At 49.9% G+C, this 25,746-nt stretch overlaps 1 protein-coding gene across 2 annotated transcripts; it reads left to right on the top strand.

Annotated features, from left to right (window-relative positions):
- Window positions 1-144: 144 nt before the first annotated feature.
- On the top strand, window positions 145-25,746 carry C22H10orf143 (chromosome 22 C10orf143 homolog). Of its 2 annotated transcripts, XM_055560189.1 has the most exons (4): window positions 145-313; window positions 15,131-15,304; window positions 15,402-15,464; window positions 25,212-25,746. In XM_055560189.1, the coding sequence occupies exons 1-4, from the start codon at window positions 245-247 to the stop codon at window positions 25,239-25,241; spliced, it is 336 nt and encodes a 111-aa protein (XP_055416164.1). In that variant the 5' UTR covers window positions 145-244; the 3' UTR covers window positions 25,242-25,746. The 2 variants fall into 2 exon arrangements, with proteins under 2 accessions (XP_055416164.1, XP_055416163.1); XM_055560188.1 differs by lacking the exons at window positions 145-313; window positions 15,131-15,304 and adding an exon at window positions 593-910.

Here is a 25,746-nt window from a genome sequence, read left to right as displayed (position 1 = left end):
CAACGACCTAGGGAGGAAATCCCCTCATCTCCTCAAAGTTCTGGCTTCCGCTACTCCAGCCTGTCGCCGCGCCAGCCAGAGCCCGCGAGTTCCTGGCGGCGCCCCGCCCCCAGCACTTTATTGGCTCCCTTGGGGGCACGTGAGCGCAGAGGGCGTGGCCTCGGCAGCCCGGGCTGGGCCGGGAGGGCGGCACCTGACCGCAATCGGGGACTGGAAGGCCCGGGCGCCTGGGGCCTGGGGTCTCATGGACACCCTGGCGCTGGGCCGATGGCGACGGCGGAGGCCTGAGGATCTGCAGGTCCCGGGGGACGCGGTGAGTCCCCCGGGGCCCGGGCCTTGCGAAAGGGAAGTCGGCAGCGCTGGGCAAACGCCCACCGGGTCTGGTGACTACTGGCGCCTGAAGCAGGAGGAGACCGGGCCCAGGCGGGCGGCGGGCGCCCGCTTGGGCGGAGCGTAGTGGGCGCGGCCTGAGTGGGGCCGACCGCCTCTCAGGCCGCGCCTGCGCAGAGATGCGGGCCTGGGCGGGCCGAGCGCACCCGCTTGGGCGGAGTACAGTGGGCGGGGCCTGGATGAGGCGGACCGCCCCTCCGACTGCGCCTGCGCAGAGATGCGGCCGGGTCGGGCGGTGTGCGCCCGCTTGGGCGGGGCCTGGGTGGGGCGGGTCGCCCCTCAGGATGCGCCTGCGCAGAGATGCAGACCCGGGCATCTCGGTGTCCTGGAAACCCAGGGCTGGTCACATGGTTCAGGGCTGCTGCGGAGGCCTCAGAGGTTCAGTGTCCAAAGTCAAGGGTCCTCCCGCCTTCTCCGCGCAGCTGTTCCTGAGTCAAACCGCCACGTGCAGGCGCTGGGCTGGGTGTGGTATGGGTGCCAGGCTAGCCGACACTCCAGTCGTTTGCTGCGAAAGAGCAGGGTAAGAGGTGATGGGTAATGGGAGGGTCTCTAATCAAGCTCGGGGTGGGTGCATCGTCGAGTCTATGCGAGGCTTGAAGGGAAAATTAGTGTGGGCAGGAAGTGCGTAGGGAACCGACAGAAGCCCTGTGGGATTGGGATAAGGAGGGCAGAGCCTCTGAGCTGCGCTCTTGTCCAACAACTCTGCCTGCGAATCGCCGGTTCTGATTTCGTCTTGTTTACCTCAGGGATCCCTCTAAGAGCAGTGCCGCCATACCGAGCAACAGAATTATTTATATTCTTCTTCGACTCCTCCCGGCTCCATAAGCATGGCATGTGCCTTCCCAGTTAGTACAGGCAACCTTTTTCTCCAGTGTTTTGCACAGCCTATCAGGAGTGAGGAGCTTTCTCCCCTGAAGCCTCTTTCTTCGCTGCCCGCTGCCTGACCATGAGCTAGTCTCACTTATGTTCTTGATGTAGCACTCCTCTCCCTGGTGCCACCTCACAGGGCATAGGCTAAGCTTCTGTAACAGGGAGACTTCACACCATCCTGGCTCAGACCTGAGGGAAGTTTGGTTCTGTGCGTAGCAGTATGGAGGTGAGCCCAGGGCAGTGGAACAGTTCAGTCCAGTTCAGTCAGTCAGTCGTGTCCGACTGTTTGCAACCCCATGGACTGCAGCAGGCCAGGCCTCCCTGTCCATCACCAACTCCCAGAGTTTACTCAAACTCAACATCCATCGAGTCAGTGATGCCATCCAACCATCTCATCCTCTGTCATCCCCTTCTCCTCATGCCTTCTAGTGGTACCCAGATCAAAGACATCCACGCACCCAGTCTCATTCTGTCCGTGGCTTCAGCAGCCCCCTGTCCTCCAGACACGTGTGTGTTCAACCTCTCAGTTGTGTCTCGTTCTTTGCAACCCTGTGCATTGTGGCCCGCCAGGCTCCTCTGTCCATGGGATTTCCCGGGCAAGAATACTGGAGTAGGTTGCCTGCTTCAAGGGATCTTCCTGACCCAGGGATCGAACCCATGTCTCCTGTGTCTCCAGCATTGGCTGGTGGATTCTTTACCACTGAGCCACCTGGGAAGCCCCATCCTCCAGACAGTGGGAAGTAAATAGGAAAGTGACACGATCATCCTGACATTTAAAGGGCCACCCTTTCCCCAGAGCAGCTTTGTGGGAAATGAAGGGGATGGTGGTCAGAGGGGAGGCACAATATATAGATGGTGAGAGGTGTCAGAGGCTCAGCCTGAGGGGAACGTAATGGCAGCACACACACGTGGCTGTGGATTTTGGAGGAAGAGCGGGCAGGTCTTGCTGGTGGAGTGGGTGTGGCAGGGAGTGTGAGTGGGGGAGTCCAGGTGACCCCCAGGGTTGCGGCTCGAGCTCCTGGGTGTGCAGTGGTGCTGTCACCGCAGGAGGGGACGTCTTGGAGACAGTTAGCTGAGGTGTGGCAGATTCTGCCAGTCCTCAAGTGGCCACCATGTGGGTTATCAGTTTCACAACAGCCCGTTGGGATGCGCATATGACCAACGAGGAAACTGAGGTACAGAGAGATTAATCAACTAGCAAGTGGTGGTTCAGTTCAGTTCAGTCGCTCAGTCGTGTCTGACTCTGTTCGACCCCATGAATCACAGCAGGCCAGACCTCCCTGTCCATCACCAACTCCCAGAGTTCACTCAGACTCATGTCCATCGAGTCAGTGATGCCATCCAACCATCTCATCCTCTGTCGTCCCCTTCTCCTCTTGCCCCCAATCCCTCCCAGCATCAGAGTGTTTTCCAATGAGTCTGGACAAAGTACTGGAGTTTCAGCTTTAGCATCATTCCTTCCAAAGAAATCCCAGGGCTGATCTCCTTCAGAATGGACTAGTTGGATCTCCTTGCAGTCCAAGGGACTCTCAAGTGTCTTCTCCAACACCACAGTTCAAAAGCATCAATTCTTCGGCGCTCAGCTTTCTTCCCAGTCCAACTCTCACATCCATACATGACCATAGGAAAAACCATAGCCTTGACTAGCTGGACCTTTGTTGGCAAAGTAATGTCTCTGCTTTTGAATATGCTGTCTAGGTTGGTCATAACTTGCCTTCCAAGGAGTAAGCGTCTTTTAATTTCATGGCTGCAGTCACCATCTGCAGTGATTTAGGAGCCCAAAAAAATAAAGTCTGACACTGTTTCCCCATCTATTTCCCATGAAGTGGTGGGACCAGATGCCATGATCTTCATTTTCTGAATGTTGAGCTTTAAACCAACTGTTTCACTCTCCACTTTCACTTTCATCAAGAGGCTTTTTAGTTCCTCTTCACTTTCTGCCATAAGGGTGGTGTCATCTGCATATCTGAAGTTATTGATATTTCTCTCGGCACTCTTGATTCCAGCTTGTGCTTCTTCCAGCCCAGCGTTTCTCATGATGTACTCTGCATAGAAGTTAAATAAGCAGGGTGGCAATATACACCCTTGACGTACTCCTTTTCCTATTTGGAACCAGTCTGTTGTTCCATGTCCAGTTCTAACTGTTGCTTCCTGACCTGCATACAGATTTCTGAAGAGTCAGGTCAGGTGGTCTGGTATTCCCATCTCTTTCAGAATTTTCCACAGTTTATTGTGATCCACACAGTCAAAGGCTTTGGCATAGTCAATAAAGCAGAAATAGATGTTTTTCTGGAACTCTCTTGCTTTTTCCATGATCCAGCGGATGTTGGCAATTTGAGCTCTGGTACCTATGCCTTTTCTAAAACCAGCTTGAACATCACGAAGTTCACGGTTCACATATTGCTGAAGCCTGGCTTGGAGAATTTTGAGCATGACTTTACTAGCGTGTGAGATGAGTGCAATTGTGACTACCGCAAGTGGTGGTAGTAGGTCCTAAACCCTACCAACGCCCTCCAGAGCTTGTGTTCTTAACCACTGGGCTATACAGCTTCCTCCGGGGGGCTTGTGGAACTAAAACATGAGACTTGAAAACGAAATCCAAAGTTGGCCATAAACCGATGAAAGGTGTGATGCGCCGGACTGTCAGGGATGGGAAGCCATAGGTCACTGTTGATCTGAGGAAACAGGAAAGGCTTAGTAGAAGAAACCTTGAGTGATCTTTCAGGTTGGAGTTGGTGGGATGAGGTGCCCAGGCTGAGGCTCCAGCACTTCCAGACTGTTACCAGACAGGATGAGGGCGTGTAGTGCCGGGGTGTGTCCTGTCTCCTGATCTGATAGAGTCCTCATTTACGTTGCATTGTTTTTGCAACATTGTTTTTGTCCTAGTTTTTGATCTGACAATCTGGATTGAGCTTCATAAAGTAGCCACATTCTGCCCTCCATTTTCCACTCTGGTTCTCCGTCTGTCTCACACACACCGGTTCAGTTTGGTTACTCGGGAAGCATGAGTCCCTTCGTACCTCTGTGACAGCCCAGTGGCTCTGCACCCTGTGTGTTAAAGCCAGCAGAAGAGATCAGGAGCTGCGGCCACCAGGACCGTCTCTGGAATGAGGAGTCTCATGAGCCAGGGCCAGGAGTCTCTCCTGTCCTCTGGGGAGTGTCCTGATGATGGTGAGGTCAGTGAATGTGGTAGCAGTTACATAGCAGTAGTGCTTATCCTTTCTGTTGCATACTTTTTAAAAATTATTTTTCTGAGCACCTATTGTGTACCAGCACTGTTCTAGGCTCTGGAAGAAGAGAAGTGAGGCTTTGCTTAGGTTGACCCCGTGACTGGGCATCCAGTGCCTGGCTCCTTGCAGTCCCTAACCACCACACTCACCACACCTTTCAGAATGGAAATGTCAACCCAGACGCCCAAAAATTCATGTCTACACCTCAGCCTTCTATCTCCCTAAAGACTCTTTTTCCAAAAAAGCTCTGTAAAGAGCAGGCTCTCTGGGCAGAGTACTGGTTGCCCACAGAGTTACCATTTCCAGTGCACTTCAGTCTTTTGTATATTCTTATTACCATCTGGTTTAATTTTTGGTTTTCTTCCTGAAGGAGTTCTTTTAACATACATTCTCTGGTGGCTCAGATCCGCCTGCAATGCAGGAGACCTGAGTTTGATCTCTGTGTTGGGAAGTTCCCCTGGAGCAGAGAATGGCAACCCACTCCAATATTCTCAAAGCTCAGGTTGTTACCACCGGCTGTAAGTCAGAGGTCCCCACCACCCCCTCCTTAGATCCAGTGACCTCTGGAGCCGCTCATAGAACTGCGGCAGCCCTCGACTCACCAGATAACTAATTATCTGTAAAGGGTATCGAAAGACGTGAGTCCACAGCCGTGGGAGGCACATGGAAGACGGGGTCCGGCCCAGAGGAGCTCTATCCTCCTGCGGCCAGCCCACACGCCGCACCGGCTCCCGGCTCCCGTCCTGAAAGCGCGCGGAACCCCTCCTTCTTGGCTTGCACGGCAGCCTCTGTGACGCAGCTTCTGTCCCCTCCCCACTCCCCAGAAATCGGAGGGTGGCACTGAAAGTCCCAAGCAGCTCCTCTTGGTTCCTCAGGCAGCCAGTCTCCCCAGCCCCCTCAGGTGCCTGCCAAAAGTCACTTCATTCGCGTGAGTAACAGGGCACTCATTCACCTTTGTGGCTCTGAAGGGACCTCAGAAACCGAGGACTAGAGACCACGTGTTGCAACAGAAAATACCCCCATTGTCCTGGTCGCTTAGAAACTCCAGGGGTTTGGGGACCTGCAGTCCAGGAACCTAATGTATCTTAAAAATACATTTTGGTCACCTGAATGACTATATATATATGTGTGTGTCTGTGTATAATGTACATATTTTTTATATACATATCAGTTCAGGTTAGTCACTCAGTCGTGTCTGACTCGTTGCGACCCCATGAATTGCAGCACGCCATGCCTCCCTGTCCATCACCAACTCCTGGAGTTCACTCAAACTCAAGTCCATTGAGTCAGTGATGCCATCCAGCCATCTCATCCTCTGTCGTCCCCTTCTCCTCCTGCCCCCAATCCCTCCCAGCATCAGAGTCTTTTCCAATGAGTCAGCTCTTCGCATGAGGTGGCCCAAGTACTGGAGTTTCAGCTTTAGCATCATTCCTTCCAAAGAACACCCAGGACCGATCTCCTTTAGAATGGGCTGGTTGGATCTCCTTGCAGTCCAAGGGACTCTCAAGAGTCTTCTCCAACACCACAGTTCAAAAGCATCAATTCTTCGGCACTCAGCTTTCTTCCCAGTCCAACTCTCACATCCATACATGACCACTGGAAAAACCATAGTCTTGACTAGACATATATACCTATATAAATAAATAATAAATATATATATAATAAATGGGAGTTTTGCAGATTTGTATCCTAGTGAAGTTCACTCTGAAAGTGCACAGATCAGTGGTTTTAGTGTAGTACGGACTTCTGTAAACACCATCACAACCTGATTTCAGGACATTTTCATCACCCCGAAAGAAGCCTGGTCCCTGGTCCCGCTGCTCCCCCATCCCTGAGCAGCCACCAGTCTACTTTCTGTCCTCTGCTGGCTGTCCTGCTCTGGCCATCCCCCCACCCCTGAGCAGCCAGCAGTCCACTTTCTGTCTTCTGCTGACTGTCTTGCTCTGGCCATCTCATGTAAATGGAACCACACAATATTTGGTCTCTTGTGACTGGCTTCTTTCACTTAACATAAGCGGTTCATGCGTATTGAAATACATATCAGTATTTTATTTCTTCTTGTCGCTAAATATTGCATTGTATAAATAATGCCACGTTTTATTTAAGCATTTCTCCGTGGATGGGCGTTTGGGTTGCTTGCTCTTCGGGAATTTCTGAGGAATGCTGCTGTGAGCGTCCAGGTACAGGCTTTCCGTGTGGACGTGTGTTTTCATCTCCCTTGGGCTGGTGCCTCGCTGTGGAATTGCTGAGTTATTAGGTAACTCTGTGCTTAGCATTTTGAGGAATCACCAAACTGTTCTGCAAAACAGCTGCACTATTTAAATTCCCACCAGCAACAAATGGGGGTTCTGTTTTCTCCACGTCCTTGCCAACACTTTTTTGGATTATAACCATTCCAGTGGGTAGGACACGGTATCCCGTTGTGGTTTTGATTTGCATTTTTGTAATGACTAATGATGTTGAACATCTTTTCAGGTACTTATTGACCATATGTATATCTTTGTCAGCAGAATTCCTATTCATATCCTTTGCCTGTTTAAAAAATTGTGCCATCTTGTTGAGTTGAAAGACTTCTTTATATATTCTGGAGACAAGTCCATTAGCGTGCATACAGTAAGCAGTTTTGGATATTGATGAAATCCAGTTTATGAATTTGTTTCTTTTATGAGTCATGCTTTTGGTGTCGTATCTAAAAAATCTTTGCCAAGCCCAAGATCACAGAGATTTAGTCTTATGTTCTCCTCTAAAAATTTAATGTTCTCTGCTCTTAAATTTAGCTCTCTGATCCATCCCAAGTTCATCTCTGTGTGGTATGTGTCAGGGCCCTGAATTCCTCTTTCTGCATGTGGATGGAGTTACGCCAGCACCACTTCTGATGAAGGTTCTTCTTTCTCCGTTGCGTTGTCTCAGCAGCCTTGTCAAAAGTTAGTTCACGGTAAACGGAAGGGTTTATCCTGGACCCTCGTTTCTGTTCCATTGGTCTCTGTGTGTGTCCTGTGCCGTTACTGCCCTGTCTTAATTACTGTAGCTTTATGTTAAGCTTTGATATATGTTGCATACATTTTTCAGTTTTTAGTGCTTCTTTAGTATATGTCTCAGTCTTGTCTCCCCAGTTTGACTTAACGCATGCTGAGCCCCAGGTCTGGCATTTCCAATCATTGGACTTCAGGCAAGTTAGCTGGGGTTGGTGGACTTCACCTTCTTCACGTGCAGAATAGAAGTAAAATGCCCTGCTTTTCTGGCAGCACGGGGCTCTACTTTGCTACTGAAATAACAAATATAGAAACACTCCATGCTGTAGTTTTTTTTTTTAATCATTGCAAGAACAGTTACTAGGTCCCACCTGTGGTAAATAGATTTTTTTATAATTTAGGTTTATACTGTCCTTGTAAATCACGCGTGCAAAATTAGTGCTCAGTCTAGAGTGTGTGTTTATGTCTTTTCATTTTCACTGGAAGTAAAAGAGTGGTTTTTCTTCGCTCTCCTCCACCACCTTCCTCTGGGGAGCCAGCTTTCATGGAATCACAGTGGTGCCCACGGCTTACCTCGCTTGTCTCCTCATTGGTTGCTTTCTCTTTCCTGAGCAGGACTTGGTCTGGGGTGTGGATGCAAGTCCGTGCCCGGGACGGGGAGGAGTCTCCTGGAAAGGGCAGCTGATGATGCACAGCATCCTGATGTTATGGTCCCCGTGGCTGAAGTCCCAGGGCACCTGGCCACAGGGGGTTGAGAGTAAGCACCCTTGCTTCTGCTGGTTTCTGTGGTTCAGTCTGTGCTGCAGAAAGCAACACCCCCAAGAGCGCAAGGTCATTTCCAAGCAACTGTCCCCAAGGGGGGATCTCTGCACGCTTTCTTTCTCGGCGACAGTCTGCAGGCCTCCTCAGTCCTGCTCCTCGGCCCTAGCAGTTCTGTCTCAGAGCTGGTGGATGTCCACGTCAGCTACTCCAGCCAAAGTGAACTTTCTTTACTGTGACAGAGATTAAACTAGACTAGAATACCTCACTCAGCAACTTTCTGATAACTGGACTCAGTCAGCGTCACACATTTATGATACAAGTGATCTTTAGAATAAATCCCACTGGTCAATAAAAATCCTTAAAATACCTTCAAATGAAAGATGAGATTATTGCGCGTGTATGTGTGTAGTTGGAGAGTTACCTTTAATTGCATTACCAACTCTGACAATTTACATTGGTATTCTAACTTGGAGTATATGTGCTTAACATATATTAGCATATATATTACATGTGCTTGACTTAAGGCTTTTCAAGAACCTGCCACTTTCTTGCTGTGCTGATTGAAGAGAATTCACAGGGTGTTTCTGTCAAAGCACTCAAGGAAGTTGGCCTCTTCTTTCTTTACCCTCCACGTCTGTTTGCATGCAAAGTCGAGAAATGGGTTTCCAGAGGGGGCGTCCTGTCAAGGGTCTTCTCTTACTCAGCTGTGTTTCTTTTTCAGCTCTTCTCTGGTGAGATTGCTGCTGATAGATCTTCTGTAGTTGTTAAGTAACGGGGTCTTTGTGTTTATTCAGGATTTGAATTTTGTTGACACGGTGCCAGAGCCATTTGTTGCTGTTTGGTCATGTCTGACTCTTTGCGACCCCATGGACTGCAGCACGCCAGGCGTCCCTGTCGTTCACCATCTCCCAGAGTTTGCTCAAACTCATGTCCGTAGGGTTGATGATACCATCCAACCCATCTCAGCCTCTGTCGTTTCCTTCTCCTCCTGTCCCCAGTCTTTCCCAGTATCAGGGTCTTTTCCAATGAGTTGCCTCTTCACATCAGGTGGCCAAAGTATTGGAGCTTCAGCTTCAGCATCAGTCCTTCCAATGAATATTCAGGGTTGATTTCCTTTAGGATTGACTGGTTTGATCTCCTTGCAGTCCAAGGAACTCTCAAGAGTCTTCTCCAGCACCACAGTTTGAAAGCATCAATTTTTCGGTGCTCAGCCTTCTTTATGGTCCAACTCTTGCATCCTTGCATGACTACTGGAAAAACCATAGCTTTGACAATGGATGTTTGTCGGAAGAGTGATATCTATGCTTTTTAATACACTGTCTAAATAGCTTTTCTTCCAAGGAGCAAGCATCTTAATTTCATGGCTGCAGTCACTGTCTGCGGCCAGATAGATGGTAAACCTTCACTTGCCTTGATGAAGGCTGACTGAAGCCTCTCTAGAAGGGAGTGGGGGAGAGCGAGGCATGTAACACACGCGTCCTGGGCTTCAGTGCCTCTCAGCCCCAGTTTTCCCGTGGTCCAGGCCAGTCCATGGTAATTGGAATATTTGCCGAGTAAATATGTGAGTCAGTGTCACATACTGCCAGCTTTCACTAATCCCTGTTTAAAGCAGAAAACATGAATGACTTAATCCCCTCGGCCAGCTGAGGGCCACCATGTTCCCTGGAGGAGCCCAGCCCTCGATGACTGACTTGGTCAGTGTGGCTCCCCTTCCCCGCCACGTGGGGACCCAGCCCCCGCCACCGGAGCCTCTCAAGGAGTGTCCACCGTGGGTGGCCACAGGTCTGCTGACCCGCTGTGCCAGGCCTTGTTTGACCCCACAAAGAAAAAGTTAGAATCCATCTAACTCATCAAGAAACATGGCGTGTGTAGACCTCCTCGAGAAGCACACTTCCTGCCCGTCCACGCCCCTCTGCCCTCCTGTTTGGAAAGCGATGTTCCTCAGAAAGGAGCACGGGGCTGCGATGTGACTGCAGGAGGAAAGTCGCATCCTGCGTGTGGATGACACGGGGCACAGCCAGTATCCCCACTTCTCTTTGCCAGATTTTTTCTGGCCGCACTGCGTGGCATGCACGATCTTTATTCCCTGACCAAAGGTGGAACTCAGGTCCCCTGCGGTGGTCACACAGGGGCTTAAGCAGTGGGCCACCAGGCAAGTCCCGCCCAGATAGTTGGGAGTTGGCAGGACACCCCTTTATACAGCATGCCCCTTTCTGCAATGTGAAGGCTGAGCAGATCCTGAGTAACCGGAGGTCATAGTCCTTGGTCTTTTCTTCCTCAACCCTTCCATCCAACTCAGGCAGAACACAGAAGGCGGCACCATTTCCAATTACGAAGGTGATTCCTATGATGATGGCGGTATTTGGCAGTACTTTGATACACTGGAAAATAGCAAGGAAATCAGATTAGACTTGGAAACTAAACTTAAGGATTACGTAGCAGAGCCTGGCGTTAAATTTAAACCAGAAGGACCCTCAGTAGTCCCTAGGAATGGGCTGTGCGTCCTCTAGGGCAGACAGATGTAAGCTGGGGGGGTCCCGGCCTCGTGTGGACCCAGGTGGCAGGTCGCTGGGTCAGCCGGAGTTTTTCCCTGCGGACTTGGGACCACGTCGTGGAGGTAGCGGGGAGCTCTGCTCTCCTCTGCAGTGGTGACAGCGTGTTGGGGGTATTTTACATGGTTCATTTCAGGAGGAATAATGACGATTTAGAAACTATAGGACATGGTGTCTAGAAGAGGAAAATTCTGGAAAGCCTCTCGGATATGGGAGAGTGAAAGAGAGCTTGGTCAGAGAGAAGCAGCCTCAGAGGTGTCTTCACACGTGGGAAAGGACTTTTGTCTTACACACGTCACTCTTTATGTCACTTAGGAGGGAAAAATTAGGATTGTGGAAAGGTGACTTGGCTTATATCCACATTTCTAGATGTGTGGTATACACTAGAGCAGGTGCAGGAGGTTTTTTATCTTCATTTTTAAAACTTCATTTCCAAGTAGTTTTAAGACTTATAGAAAGGTTGGGGAAAAGCAACTGTAATATAGAGAATTCACTTGAACAACGTATGTGGGCACAGTACGATTGGCAGGCAGCCAGGCTCGCCTCATGCACGGCCGTCGCCCGGGCTCCAGCCTTACTCCAGCCTCGCCTGATTTCCCGCTAGCACCCTTTTTCTGCCCTGGATCTCTTCCAGGACCCCACACTGCGCTGAGTCCTCACCCCTCTAGTCACTGATGCGTCCCTCCAGGACCCCACACTGCGCTGAGTCTGCTCACCCCTCCAGTCACTGATGCGTCCTTCCAGGACTCCACACTGTGCTGAGTCCTCACCCCTCTAGTCACCGACATGTCCTTCCAGGACTCCACACTGTGCCGAGTCTGCTCACCCCTCTAGTCACCATGTCCTTCCAGGACCCCACACTGCGCCAAGTCTGCTCACCCCTCTAGTCACTGATGCGTCCTTCCAGGACTCCACACTGTGCTGAGTCCTTACCCCTCTAGCCACTGACACGTCCTTGGTTTCCTGACCCTGGCACATCTATGGAGCAGCGGTCAGCTATCTGGCAGAAGACTCTCTGTCCATGTGGGTTGTCCAGCATCTTCTGTGATGAGGTTAAGACCTCGCCCTTTCTGGCACGAGTATCGCAAGGTGATGTTATGCTTTCTTCGTGCATCTTATGGGGACTGTGCCGAGATGTCTCAGTACCGTGATGCTGACCTTATCTCTGGATGAAGATGGTTTCATACCCTGTGAAGTTACCGGTCTTTTCTTTATAATTAATAAATACCTTGGGGGAGATATGTTGAAACTGCACTTAAATTATATTTAATTTATAAATTAAACTATAACTATTATAATTATTTATTATAATTAATAAATACCTTGCGGGAGATACGTTGAAACATGAAAATATATGTTGAAAGTATATGTAAAACAGTTTTATGTATAAAACTGAAACTTTGTAAATTAATAAATACCTTGGGGGAGAAAGCATATTTCTTCTTAAGCCTTTGCCTTCTGAGTTAGTATCTATTAGTAAATCTGGCCTAAAATACATTTCACTGTGTGTTTACTTCATGATGATTTTGTCTTTCCCTCATTCATTTAACACTTACTAGTCTTTTTCCTGATGCCCTTTGATACACGCCTGTCGCTGTACAGTATTGACCTGTACTACAGAATTTTTCCACTTTCCCTCTCCCTTCATCTCTCATGTTTTAGTGGAATTATTTCCACCATGTCAGAGGACGTAATATTTGCACATTTGTCTGTCAGCCTAATTCCACCTTTATTTTAAATTTAGTCTGAGATGTACATCTTAGTACCTTCAGATGCTTACGAAAAATCCTCACGCTGGAATTTCCCCAGTCATCACTGGGTAGTTAGATGAAGCTCACCCTCACATAGCATCCTCCGGAAGGGCTCATGGCTGTGGTGGTCTCTAAATTCACCTGTGTTGAAACGCTATTTCTGTAATCTTGACATTTGAAGGACAGCGTGGTAGATTTTACATTCTTGGTCTGTGTTTTCTCTCTCTGAGTTTTAAAAGCGTGTTTCTCCATCATCTCACTTACGTGTTGGCCTTGGAAAGCCTGATGCTGGTCCAGTTCCTTTTCACTCTCATTGACCTGCGCGCCCAGGGGCTTTGAGGATTTCGTCTTCATCTTTGAAGTCTGCTGGTTTTATTAGGACGCCTCCGTGTTGGTCATTCCGGGTTAATTTTCCCAGGCGCCGTGTGAGCCTCCGTTTTGAGCTTCAGTCAGTCTCGTTTCCATGAAGCTTTCTCGGGCTACAGTTTTCAGTCTTAGCTTTGCTGTTACTTTGCTTTCCTCTTTGCAGAACTCTGACTCAGCAAACATTCCTTGCTGCTTTGTCTTCCCTTCCTGCTGCTGCCCTTTTTTAGCCCCCTGTTTTCTTTATGCCGTCTCCTTCTCTTGACTGCGCTCCTGCCCGTCTTTGGTGTCCTCTGTTAGTTTTCGCTTGAAGTTATCCCCGTCAGTGCACTTTATAGTTTATTCCTCGTTTCCCTCCACTACTTTCCTGAATCATCCAAGTCTCTCTTGCTTCTCCCCATTTTTGTCCTTTCTGTTTTTACATCGCTAATTCAGGGTGGTTTTTCGTATCCTCACATGTTTGTTTGAGTATTTAATTATGTTTTTAAGAGTATTAAAATCTCCTTTTGACTCATGTCTTTTTCAGGAGGAATTTTTATTTTTGGGGTATTTTTTAAAGATTGCTGGTCTTTTAAAGACTGCCGTCCGGCACCTCCGCTGTGGGTGTGGCTGAGCGCAGGTGCAGCAGGTGTCTCTGCTGGTGGACGGGTGGCGGTGAGCCCCCTGGTATGATGGGCATCCTCACTTGCCAGACCCCAAACTTGCCCTCTCTCTCCTTCTCCTCGCCACCACCCAGCCCCAGGGGCACCGGCCCGCCCCTTTGCCCGTGCCCCTCCCAGGAGCTGAATTCAGAGGAGCACCTCTGTAAGTGCTCTGTCCGTTTCCACCGTGCAGACTTTGGAGCCCCTGCCCGCCTCTGGGCTCTGGGGCTCGGGCTCCTCCTCGCTGCGCATCTGGGCGCCTTTCCCTTGCTGATGACCCTGTCCTGTCCCGCTCACAGCGTCTCCTCCTGCCCTTCTCAGGGCAGGGCCACGTTGGAGGTGTGGGCTGGAGCGGAGGGGACCCGCGCTGGGCTCCTGGCTTTTCTGTCCCCCTGGCCATATTCTCTGATGTCCTCGTTCTCCGATTCAGGTTGTGCCCAGGTGTGGTTCTGCAGCAGTGACTCTGACCTTTCTGGACTTCCTTATGTTCAGGAAGAACTGTGGCATTGGGTGATGGGGGGCTGGCTGCCCTGCCCTTGTCTCAGCCTCCTGGAGTCTGCACTGTATTTACCCCAGGGCATTATTCTCTGGTTTGGGGGCTCAGAGGTCAGCGTTTGCCATTTTCCTCCTCAGGTATCTATTTTAAGACATGTTAGTTAGGGAGGAGTAAAACTAGCACTTGACACCAGGTTTCTATATTAGATAAATCCATGAAATAAAAAGTCCATTTAGAAGATAATATAATGGAATGAATCGTGAACAGATTTGGCGCAAATCATGATGATGGTTTGCCGGTGACTGAGGAGGGTGCGGGACCACCCGTGAACCAGGGGTGTTTCCTGACTCTGGCGGGCACCGCTCAGCAGCGGGGACCCAGGACAGGGCGGACCTTCTGTCCCCTGCAGAGGCCTCCTGCCCATCTGCTCTGTGTCGCTGAACACATCCTTACCCCGCGGAGCACAGACTGGGAATGTGGAGAGTCAGCCGTTTCCTTCAGCTTTGGAAGGCTGCTTCTGTGATTCGTCTTTAGTTCACGGGAATGCCAACGTCACATGCCTTTCCTGCAGGTTATCCCTTACAGGCTGTGTGTGCAGCTTGTGAAATAAAACCAGCCCACTCCTCAGTGTCAGGAAAACAAAGAATTATCCACATGGGATTATTCATATCGTATTAAGGAAGCACATAACTTGATATTGTATTAAAAAAGTACCTACCTGGCAAAAGTATCGAAGGGCATGACTAGATTCTTGAACAAAAATTTATAGGTTTTGTACATTCTCGATATCGATAAACCAGTCCCAACAGTTTATTATAAGAATTTTGACCAAAATTGCTCCAAATGACTTTTTTTTTTTTTTTTTTTTTTTCCAAATGACTTTTAAACTTGTAAAGCTAAGTAAATATCAGACTGTGCTGGAAGTAATGAGGTTAAGTGATGGTGGTTATTCCTGGAAGATAAAGTTGGAAGTTGTCTCTCCCAACGTCCTATAAACTTTCTGAGCTCCTCGAGGGTCTGTTTGCAGCGAGGTTCTCAGAGGCAGATTCAGTCAGAGCGCCGTGTGCTTTCCCAGGCCATCTAAAGTGAGACTGTCATTGCAGAAGCGGGCGTGCAGGAGGCTGGACACGGCGGCGCCCGAGCGGGACTGCCCCCAGCTGAGGGTGCGCATCCCAGCGTCCGGGGGCAGCGAGGAGCCCGAGTCCCTGGATGCCCAGCGCAGAGGCTACCTGCCCTCACTATGGCCCGACAGCGGCCAGGGCCGACTAGGCATGGGGGTAGGTTCCTGCTCCCACCAGACCAGCCTTTACCTGTTCAGTCAAAGTGTGAATAACCGCTGCCCTGGCTCATCCACGGCTGTGATTTGTTAAACAGGGTCCTCTGGATGGCGGAAGGAGCCGGGCCCAGCCTTGCCCGAGGTGCATCGCGGGAGAGTCTGTAAGTGCATCCCCCTGCTTGCTGTGACGTGAAAGACCTGTCCTTAAATCCTGGATCCGTAGGACAAGGGTGGTAGAAACGGCCGTTTCGTTCCTAAGGAAGAGGGGTGTAAACTGAAAGGCGCAGGTTGGTTTTCTGAGCATTCGACTCGGCTGCAAACTAACGTGCTTCCGGCTTCACACTGAGACTACAAATTGAATATACATTTTAAATTCTTTCTAAAAACAGGGTTTAGAGAAGGGAACAGGTCCTGGAAATGGTTAAAATAGAGCTAATTTGAGGACATCTTAGAGAAATGTCCTTAACTCATTTACTCACCCAAATGGGAATCAGTGTTGCTTTTTCTTTTCCCTCCTTAGGCTTTTCTTTCCTATTTGTATACACTTCACATAAATCACAAATTTCAGAAGGATAAACAGCATTCACACCATTAATTCACACCATTAATTCAAAGGAATGGGACGTCTTAGTGTCGCCAGGGTCAGATTCTCAGTCCCCTCTGTTGGGCGGAAGATCAGGAAGTGTGCGGTGCTGCTGTTCAGTCGCTAAGTCGTGTCCGACTCTGCGACCCCGTGAACCCCAAGCATGCCAAGCTTCCCTGTCCTTCACATTAGCATCATGATACCTTTGTTCCTGAATTTGGGCTTGTTCTAAAAATAAGAGCTTTGGAACCTCTATAATTCTTTTTTTTTTTTTTAATTTTAAGCTTGCAGTCTTCATATTGCAATAAAATAGAATTGTGTTTAATTTCCACATAGAAACCAGGAGCGTGTGTGTGTGTGTGTGTGAGTGTTTTCAGGATTTCCCCTAAAGATCTTTAGAGGAAACTCAGTGCTGCTTTTGATCAGCAAACCTTTGAGTCAGTAAATTGCAGAGTCTTCACGCGGTGCATTGTGGGTGACTGTTTTGTAGGGGAGGCAGTGATTTTGTTTTAAACAAAGGCCAGCCACCATGGGGCCTCTGAAGTCCTTAGACAAGCACGAAGACCAAGGCCAGGTGGACCTGCCCGTGGGGATGTGCCTTCCTACTATTGTACTCCATCCTCAGGGAAATTTCCGCAGGTCCTGTTGCATTTCGTGGTGTGGAGGTGGTGGTGGTTTAGTTGCTAAGTCATGTCTGACTCTTGAGACCCTGTGGGCTGTAGCCCACCAGGCTTCTTTGTCCATGGGCTTCTCCAGGCAAGAAGACTGGAGTGGGTTGCCATGCCCTCCTCCAGGGGAATCTTCCCGACCCAGGGATCGAACCCAGATCTCCTGCACTGCAGGTGATTCTTCAACGACTGAGCCACCAACAATCCTGAATAATGTTAAAACTAAAGATCCAGCGACTTAAACTGTATTTCGGTTGATTCATGTAACTGCCAAGTGTGCCCTGGGTTTTGATAGTTAATATTATGACCCCACTATGGGTAGAGCGCATTATTGTTGGTGACTAACGCGAAACCTCCCTTGTTCTCGTCACGTTTCCACGGAATGTGTCTTTCAAATCCCCCGTCTGTTGGGCAAACAGTTGGGACGTAATACGGGTTCCTAATGCTCCAAGAGGTTGCCTTCTGGCATGAACAGCTTAAAGGAAAAAAAAATTTGGCTCAAGCAGCTGATTGGATCATTTAAGCTAATGTTCTGTTTGAACAACAGCACCTATTTGATTAGGGTTTTCCTTCCCTTGTGATTCCCCAAGCTTGCCTCTGTATGTTTCCTAGGAGATGAATCTGTGCGTGGAAAACCTATATTGATATGTAAATATATCATTTTTCTCTCTAATGCTCGACATTCTTTTCATCTAAATTTTCAGAAAGTGACTTTAAAAAATCAGTTTCCCTTTATTTGTAGTTATTCTCAATAAAATTTCACCCAGGCTTGGGTGATTTAATATTTACACCCACTATTTCTAAAAGTCTTATGTAAATAAAGATTGAAATGTGAATTTGAAAAGTCACACCTCTTGATATTTGAACAGACTATAGCTGCACATATCTTCTTTTTCTAATAATATGGCTAGTTTCTCTCTTAAGCTTTTAAAATAATAAGACACTATTTTTGTATTCCAGAACATCAAGAGGCTCAGTGTTAAATAAAAAGCAAATAGTATTTTTAGAAATGCAAGATCCCAGGGAGAAGTGCTTAACAGTAAATCACCGATGGGCAGCAATTCCAAATTTCAGAAGACTTCATTAAACGCAGGGTTCCGCTCACGGGTGCACCCCGCTCACACGGAAGCCTGCCTGTCCAAGCCCGCCATTCCCGTGGCTGACCCCGGTGGCGAGCTTGGCTCAGAGAGCAGCAGGGGTCACACTGGGGGTTGTGTGGAAGCCCTGTGTGTGCGTGCTCAGTCGCGTTGGACTCTGTGACCCCAGCGAGTGTAGCCCACCGGGCTCCCCTGTCCATGGAATTCTCCAGGCAGAAATACTGGAGTGGGTTGCCATTTCCTTCTCTGGGGGTCTTCCCAACCCAGAGATTGCACCCACGTCTCCTGCATTGACAGGCAGATTCTTCACCACGGCGCCCCTGAGAACCCCACGGGGAGTCGCTGGCGGGAAGCTTGCCTTGGTGTCTCGGCAAGCTGGACGCTTTTCCCTGAGAACCTCCTCGGGTCCCCCTTCTCTGCCGTGTTTCTGACTGCAGCAGGTATCAGCTGACCCAGTTGGTCCTGCTCAGAATTCTCACGTGGCCGCCTCAGCTCACTGCCTGGGCCTGTTGTCTTTCTCCCATGAAGCTTTTCCTGATTGTTATCGTGAGTCCTTGCTCATGTACGCAAGGACTTTTCCCGTGGACCTTCTCCAGCTCACTCCCCAGGCTGACACGCAAGCCTGCCGTTTGGCCCGCCGCAGCTCACTGATGGAGTCTTAGGGCGATCGGTGCTGAGGCTCAGTCCCTAGTGCACGCTATTGGTAAGAAACAGCTCCTCGTCCCCCGCTCACGGTGCTGACAGCGGGGTGAAGCCATCCCTGATTCTTGGGACGTGGTGTTATGTCATTCAGGGTATCTGCCGCCCGGTGGGTGGCCCTCTGCTGTGCACCATCCAGGCTACAGGGCCAGGGCGCTGGTCTCCGCCTGCAGGAGGCTCCTTTCCTTCCTTGAGTGCTCCCAAGGCTGGGCCTGCCATGCAGTGGGCTTCCTTCCTTGCTCAGCTCAGCAGTCTTGGCCCAGGGGCTCATGGTAGCCAAGTGTGCCATGAAATCATGCTCTTCTTAGAAATTCTTCCCATTAAATGAATCCTCGCGAGGCTGTGAGAGGTCTGCAGGATAACCACATGAAGATGCATGGAGGGGGCATTATCAGGCTGGAAGCCACAGGAAGAGCAGGTTCAGGATGCTGGCCAAGGGGGAGTGCTGCCTCGTCAGCACCCTTTTCTGAGTGGCACCTGCCGCTGGTGTCCTGCAGCTCCTCAGGGAGCGGCCACCCCCAGACTTCATGGGTCAGCTTGGCAGTCACCCTCGGCGCCGTTCCCTCCCCTCGTCTCCCCCGACCCCAGGCAGCCTCCCCGCCCCTCCTTCCGGGGTCCCAGCTCCTGAGGACTTGGCCCCCTCGCTCCCAGCTCCTGCTTGGTGGCAGCCCTTGGGCTCTGCGGTCACCCCATCTCTTCCCTTTATCCTCCCAGCTGCCCCCAGGCCGGGAGGGGGACCCCTCCTGGGTGAACACGTGCCTCCCTCCCCTCTGTGGATCCTCTTCTCTTCCGTCATCTGTGACATTGAAACCCACATTCCTCTCGTGAAGCCCACATTCCTCACCTGAGTCTCTGTTCTGACTGGACCCCACCTGGGCTAACCAGCTAAGGAGTGGAAAGATCTTCCTGAGAACAGAAAGCCTGCAGTCTTTAACTAGGCCTGGGGTCTTGGTCGCCCAGCAGGCTCAGCATCTGGGAGCCGGTCCCCTCTGCTGGAGTTTATCTCAGGTTATTGAGTTTTTACCCAAGCCGATAGTGAGTTACTACGTAAGCGCCAACATGTAAAATGATGTTTTTGGTTTTGGGGACCCTGCTGCTCCCAATCCCCAACAAATTGTTTTGGCTAACAGCCTGTTCATTAGTGTTGAGGGCAAAAACTAGGGGAGCATCTCAACAAACTTCTACGTTATTCCCTTTTTGACACTGAAACCCATTGCCTGACAACAGCATGGGGGGCTGGGAGAAGAGAGGTGGGGACAGAGTGGAGGGCGGGGGGCGGGAGGGGTGGTCCCGGGGAGGGGTCCCCAGCCTACCGTCGGGGGCGGAGGGAGGCGCCCCAGGATGGTCATTCTGATTCCAGATGGATGCCTGTTTCCCGTGTACTACATCTTATCTCCAAATAAGTGACCTTTAAAGTATTTGCTCTATTTTATTTACCTGTCTGTCTCATTAGCAACTGCTCCCTGCATCCGCAGCATCTATAAATACTGCCCTGACCCAGGGGCGGGGGAGAAGCCGGTGCAGACAGGAGTCTCTGTCCCCCTGCCTGCGGTGATGGGGGCAGTGCCACCTGGCCCGGGGGTCAGGCCCAGAGCCAGGGCCGGGGTGGGCATGGCAGACTCTGACGTGGATTAACACAGATGCGTGCACAGCAGGTCACTCTCAGCTAGATCTAATCAGCCCTTTATCTATACGTCCTGAGAGAAAACAACAGTCACAGAGGGATCACCGGAAATTTCACTGATCATTCCTTACCAATCAGAGTGCCCTGTGCACTTCCCTGAGGTTCGGCAGGGACCCCAGCGGTCATCGGTCAGGTTGCCGATAAGGAACCCGGTCCGCGGGGTGGGGTGACCGGCCCGCCCCACGCCGTGGTCAGTGGGGAGGCCGGGCTCTGAGCCCGCAGTGTAGGCCTCCTGTGCCCGCTGTCCTGGCTGGTGTGGCCCCGTCACTTCCGCACTGGGCATGGCGGCGGCCCGCTCTGATGCGCTCAGACGGCTGTGAGGCCGCAGGGCTTCGTGGACGTCCTTCCCAGAACCGTGAGGGCTTTGTGGCCAAGACAGGGCTGAGTCCTCCAGACGGTGGGAGAGGCAGCGGGCCAAGGAGGAGTCTGGCTGTGCCGGTGTAGTCAAATAGAGGAGTTTGCATAGACTTGCTGACGGAATCTTCCAGTAGAATCTCTGACAATAAACGTTTCCTCTGAATATGGATGCCAGAAAATAAGTTAAAAAAATTTTTTTTTTACTGTGTTGTTGAGATCATTTCAGGTTCTGAAGGAGTAGAGAGCCTTCAGGTGACTAAAGAACGAAACTAAAACTTTTTTCTCTGGGGATAAAATGTTATACTATGAGGAGACAGTGAAACGGATTTTCACAGAAAAGCTAATATTTTTTTAAAAATGGAGTTTAGATTTCCTGCAAGCATGTGGGACTAAACTAATGTATGCTGCAGATAAGGACATTAAATACGTTGTTAATCATATTTTAAGTGAAGAGAGAAGCAGGACAGTAGATGCAGGCGTGCTCTCCTGTGGCTGTTGTCAGGACTTGGCTTTGTTGGATTTGGTCCTAGAGTCGGCCCACAGAGATGTGTGCAAAACACTTGGGCGCTGTTTGCTTAGCAGAAAGCCAGAAACCACATCCACACCCGTCAGGAGGAGAGAAGTGGCTCAGTCGCTCAGTCCTGTCTGACTCTGTGACCCCAGGGACTGCAGCCCGCCAGGCTCCTCTGTCCATGGAATTCTCCAGGCAAGAATACTGGAGTGGGTTGCCATTTCCTTCTCCAGGGGATCTTCCCCACCCAGGGATCAAACCTGGGTCTCCTGCACTGCAGGCAGATGCTTTACCAACTGAGCCAACGTAAGTGGATTGGCATATATTTATTCAGTAAATATACAGTTCAGTGAGAATGGATGACATTTCACCTGTGGCATTTTATCTCATAAGCTACGTAATGGTTCGTGTATATTTGTTATATTGCTGTCTATACTTTTTTGTATTCCTGAAAAGGCCTGGTGAGTCTTGGACCTGATGTATCTGCATATCTGCATGTATCTGATGTATCATGGTGAAAGAGAATTCTGGAGAGCTGCTGGAGAGAAACCACTGATAGCCATGAAGGAACAGTGCTTTGAGTGACAGCAGACCCCCCATTAGTTACAGACACCAAGGACCTTGGAATGACGCTCTGCAATGCTAGGGGACTGTCCCGTGTGAACATGTGTCTGTAACATGCTCAGAGCTGGGGAGACCGGTGCAGTGGGAATTGCCTTGCCCTCACAGTAATTCAGTTGCCAGAACTAACTCCAGAAGAGAGAATCCAATGGAATAATTTGGGAAAGTTCTCAAAAGCTACCATCCCAGATGGTTTTATAGTTTAAAAGAAATTCTACATAAAGGAACATACAGATGACTTGCTTTAGAAAAAGAACTACATTATTTGATCAAAGGAGGAAAAAAAGAAACAAATCAAACTGTCATCTTAATAGAGGCAGCAACTGCTCAGTTAGTGCAAATCCCACTCAAGATAAAACCAGAAACAGAGGGCTTATCCTGGTGAGGTTGAAGCCTCTGCACTTAGGGGGGTGTTTCTTTGGATGAAGAGAGAAGCAGATTTGTTTGCCATCACTACTTCTGCTTAGCAGGGTTTCTAACTCAGACCGTTAAACAAGGAAGAAGAAACAATGGTTATAAGAATTAGAAGGGGAAGAAAACTAAATTGTTATTTCCTGACATCATCTACATAGAAAATCCAAGCAATCTGCAGATAGACTATTAAAACTAATATTCAGCAAGATTGTTGACCATAAGATGAGCTTGCAAAAACAGGATGGAGGACGAGGTAGAGAAATTGTGCTCTTTATCCAATGGAATATTAGCCATAAATGAGGGAGATGCTGCCATTTCCAGCAACGTGGATGGCATCTGGGGGCATTGTCCTAAATGAAATGAGTCAGACAGAGAAAGACAGATTCTGTCTTGTACATGGAATCTTCAAAACAAAAAAAGGCTCATAGAACAGATTGGTGGTTGCCAGCGACGGTGTGTGAGGGGTGGGAGAAATCGGTGAAGGGAGTCAAAAGGTAAAAATGAAAACAGCAACAAGAATCTGTTTTAAAAGCAGCAGCAGCAGCGGGTAAGTGGGCCCTTGAAGCTCCTCAGACTCTTTGCAGAGCAGGGTCCTCAGACCCCTTAAGGGTCAGCGTCTCCGCTGAGGAGCCAGGCTGTCCCTCCCTTCCAGCCCACGGTGGTGAGTGTGAGATAACACGAATTTATGCACAAGAACAGCCTGAGTAGATTTTGGAGAGTGTCCTCCATGCCTGCTTTGGAAGTCCAGGAAAGCTGTGTATACAATTTTTTTTTTAGTTTTAAACTCAAGGCTTTTCCTGGAATATACATGCATGCTTATACCCTGTTTTTAGAGTTGCTTGTTTGTCCACAGCTCCTCCGTGAAGCTCTTGATCCTTGCGTGTCTGGGGCAGGAGTGTTGCCCATCACAGCACTGTGGCAGGGGGGCCCACCCCTCAGAATCCTGGGCCTGGGCTCATGCTTTCATCTTCCCTCCGAGCCTGAGCCCCTGACTCAGCCTCCGAGGAGCAGAGACGGTCATGGGATGTCCCCTTGCTCTAGCCCACCTCCCCCTGACTCCCGTGCCACCCACATGTCCTTCCCCTGGTCGAGAAGCATCGCTTCCCAGGCTTGATCTCTTTGGACATACTTGGTAGGAGACTGAGAACAGTGTGCTGGCTGCTGTTCTGAGCTGCTCGCCAGAAGCTGCTGCTGGGCACCGATAAGTACTAAGCCTTGTCCCCACCATCCACTTCCGCCCCAGAAGGCTCTCTGTGGACTGGGCTGGGACAGGCTCCAGTGCCTGGGAGCGTCAGGACAGTCCGGCACGGAGGCAGAACCTGACCTCAGGATTCCAGTCTCCTTTTTCCCTGGTGTGTGCTCTGCACTCCTCCAACTGCTGCAGACTTACACTGACCAACAAGCCTTCATAACAAGGTGGAAGGCAAGGTTCAAATAGAGAATTGTGGACTCTGTTGGAGCTCCATGCTGGGATCCAGTGCAATGAGGGAAAGCTGGCCCCTGGCCCACCCTGTTGCCAGCCCAGGCCCTGTCCTGACTGACAGGAGGCCTTAAGCACACAGATGCATCCTTTCCCATCCACATTCCACTCCCACCTCCCAGCAGTGGACCTTTCAGCCTGCAGCAGGCGGGTCAGAGAGGGGCTCTGATCTCAGGAGGGGACACCTGGTGGGGAGGCTCTCCCAGCCAGGGGACAGGCTCCGGAGGGGACAGGACCTGGGGGGTGGGGCAGGGGGCGTCCATGGAGAGGTGCAGCCAGAGGAGGTCTCAGAAGCTGCGACCCAAGGCAGAGAGAGCGCTGTTGAAATGAGACAGCTTCAGTGGAGGGGGGACTCATAGGTGGTAATTAGGGGGGAAAATGCTGTTCTCATGGATTCTTGTGGACTTGAGTTACGATCTAAGGTCCTTTAGTTTTAACCTGAAAGAGCCTCATCAGTATTTCTTGTAGGGTAGGTCTGCTAATGACAGATTTTTTGTTTTTGTTTATCTGGGAGTATCTTAATTTCTCATTTTTGAAGGATAGTTTTGTTGGATACAAAATCCTTGGTTGACCTTCAGCACTCTGAATTGGGCTGAGAAATCAGCTGTCAATCTTGTTGAGGATCCCTTCAGCTTGATGTGGAATTTTTCTTTCTGCTTTCAAGACTACTTGGGTTTTGACAGTGTTATTCTAAAGTACCTAGGTGTCTTTTTGGACCTTACTCTCTTTTGGTCCCAGTGTTAGAAACAAAACAAAACTCTGTTCAAGAAAAAAAAACACTCTTCTCTTGCTTGGTGGAAAAATACTGAAACTGTGTTTTATCAAAAGTGTTGTATTTCCCACTATTGCTTTTAATATCACTTTTCAAGCCTACTCAGACAGGTAGTGGACATATGAATTGCCAACAGTGAGACTGACGTTTAAGGCACAGCTGTCCTCTTCCTTCGTGACTTTATCAAATCGGGCTCAGTGCCCAGACCCCCCATCAGACGTGGCTCCAGTGGCTGGTCCCTGCCAGTGGCCGCCTCAGAGTCTGGGGACACGAGACCTCACTTCTGCATCAGGGACAGGGGTCTAAGCTGTGAGAGGGACATCGGCAAACTGGACCCTGGGGAGAAAAGCCTGATGGTTTGGGAACTTGAGGTCGTGTCGGGATGGAGATTGGGTGAGAGGTTTGAGTGAGTGGTTCCTGCGGGTTCTTTTGTGTAGGAGAGTCTAGGTTTGGTCCTCTTTTTGATGTGTCCATGTGTCTGGTTGTCCTGTGTCCTATTTGTTCTGCCTCCAGTGTGTCTCCAGACAAACCCATCCAGGCAGGGTGGGGTGGGGTGGCTCAGCGAGACATCTCAGCACTTCTGCATGAAGGTGGGGAGGCAGGAGGTCTGCTCCAGGGGCAGGGAGGCCAGGCCCGAGTGGGATCCTCGCGAAGCTGGATTACCTCCCGCCCCGGGCCCCCTGCGAGGAGCCTGCTGCAGTGCACGTGTGCTGAATTCAGTATTCAGACATCATAAAAAAAAAACAAACTATGAATTTATCAATGATTCTTTCATTCTCCTTTTTCCCCTCTCATAGAACTGTAGGAGAGAAGAGAAGTAACATTTATCGAGAACATTCTATGTGCCAAGCACTATAGGAGGCGCTTTAAATATCTTAATTATGGTATTTTATATATGTTCTGTAAATACGTGCTTAGCTCAGAGTGTGTGTCAGCTCAGCCTATTGAAAGGCAGAGCTCAGTGTTGTGAACCTGAAGCCAAGGTAGGTTCATTCCCACGACGCCCCGTTTTCTCGTTGTAGGGACACTTTAACCACACGGAGGACCGGTAGAAGACCGTGCCGGGAGAGGAAGGTCGCAGTCATGGTTTCGAGCCCTCATGCAGCGGCAGATGTGCTCCCCTGGCTGGACCTGGCGCCCCCGTCCCCACAGCAGCCGCCGTGCTCCCGGCGGGAGGTCCCGCCTCCTCACTCCAGAACCAGAGAGCCTGCAGACCTCGCTCCTCCCGCAGCCGCCTTCCCAGCGCAGCCTGCTGGGGAAGGTCACGGCTTTATTTGAGAGTTGAAAGTATCCGGCATCAAACGTCGTGTGCGGTTTGAGAGTCCACGTCCAGATGGAAAGCCCAGCTCCATACTTCTCTGTTGTTTCAAGGGTGTATCCAGAGCTGCTTATGTGCTCTTTTTTAATTAAAAGTCTTATTTTTATATTGAAAATGCTCTGTAATTTTACACTGAATTTTCCTAAATGTTAGCATCTAATCTGTTCTGTGTGATTTCCCCAACTGAAGTTACCAGGTGCAGGGCCACTTTTATATTAAAATGGGAGTTTCTCATCTTC

This window comes from Bubalus kerabau, chromosome 22, assembly GCF_029407905.1.
Source record: "Bubalus kerabau isolate K-KA32 ecotype Philippines breed swamp buffalo chromosome 22, PCC_UOA_SB_1v2, whole genome shotgun sequence".
In the NCBI taxonomy this organism is placed as follows: Eukaryota; Metazoa; Chordata; class Mammalia; order Artiodactyla; family Bovidae; genus Bubalus; species Bubalus kerabau.
This window is presented reverse-complemented; position numbering and strand designations above follow the sequence as displayed.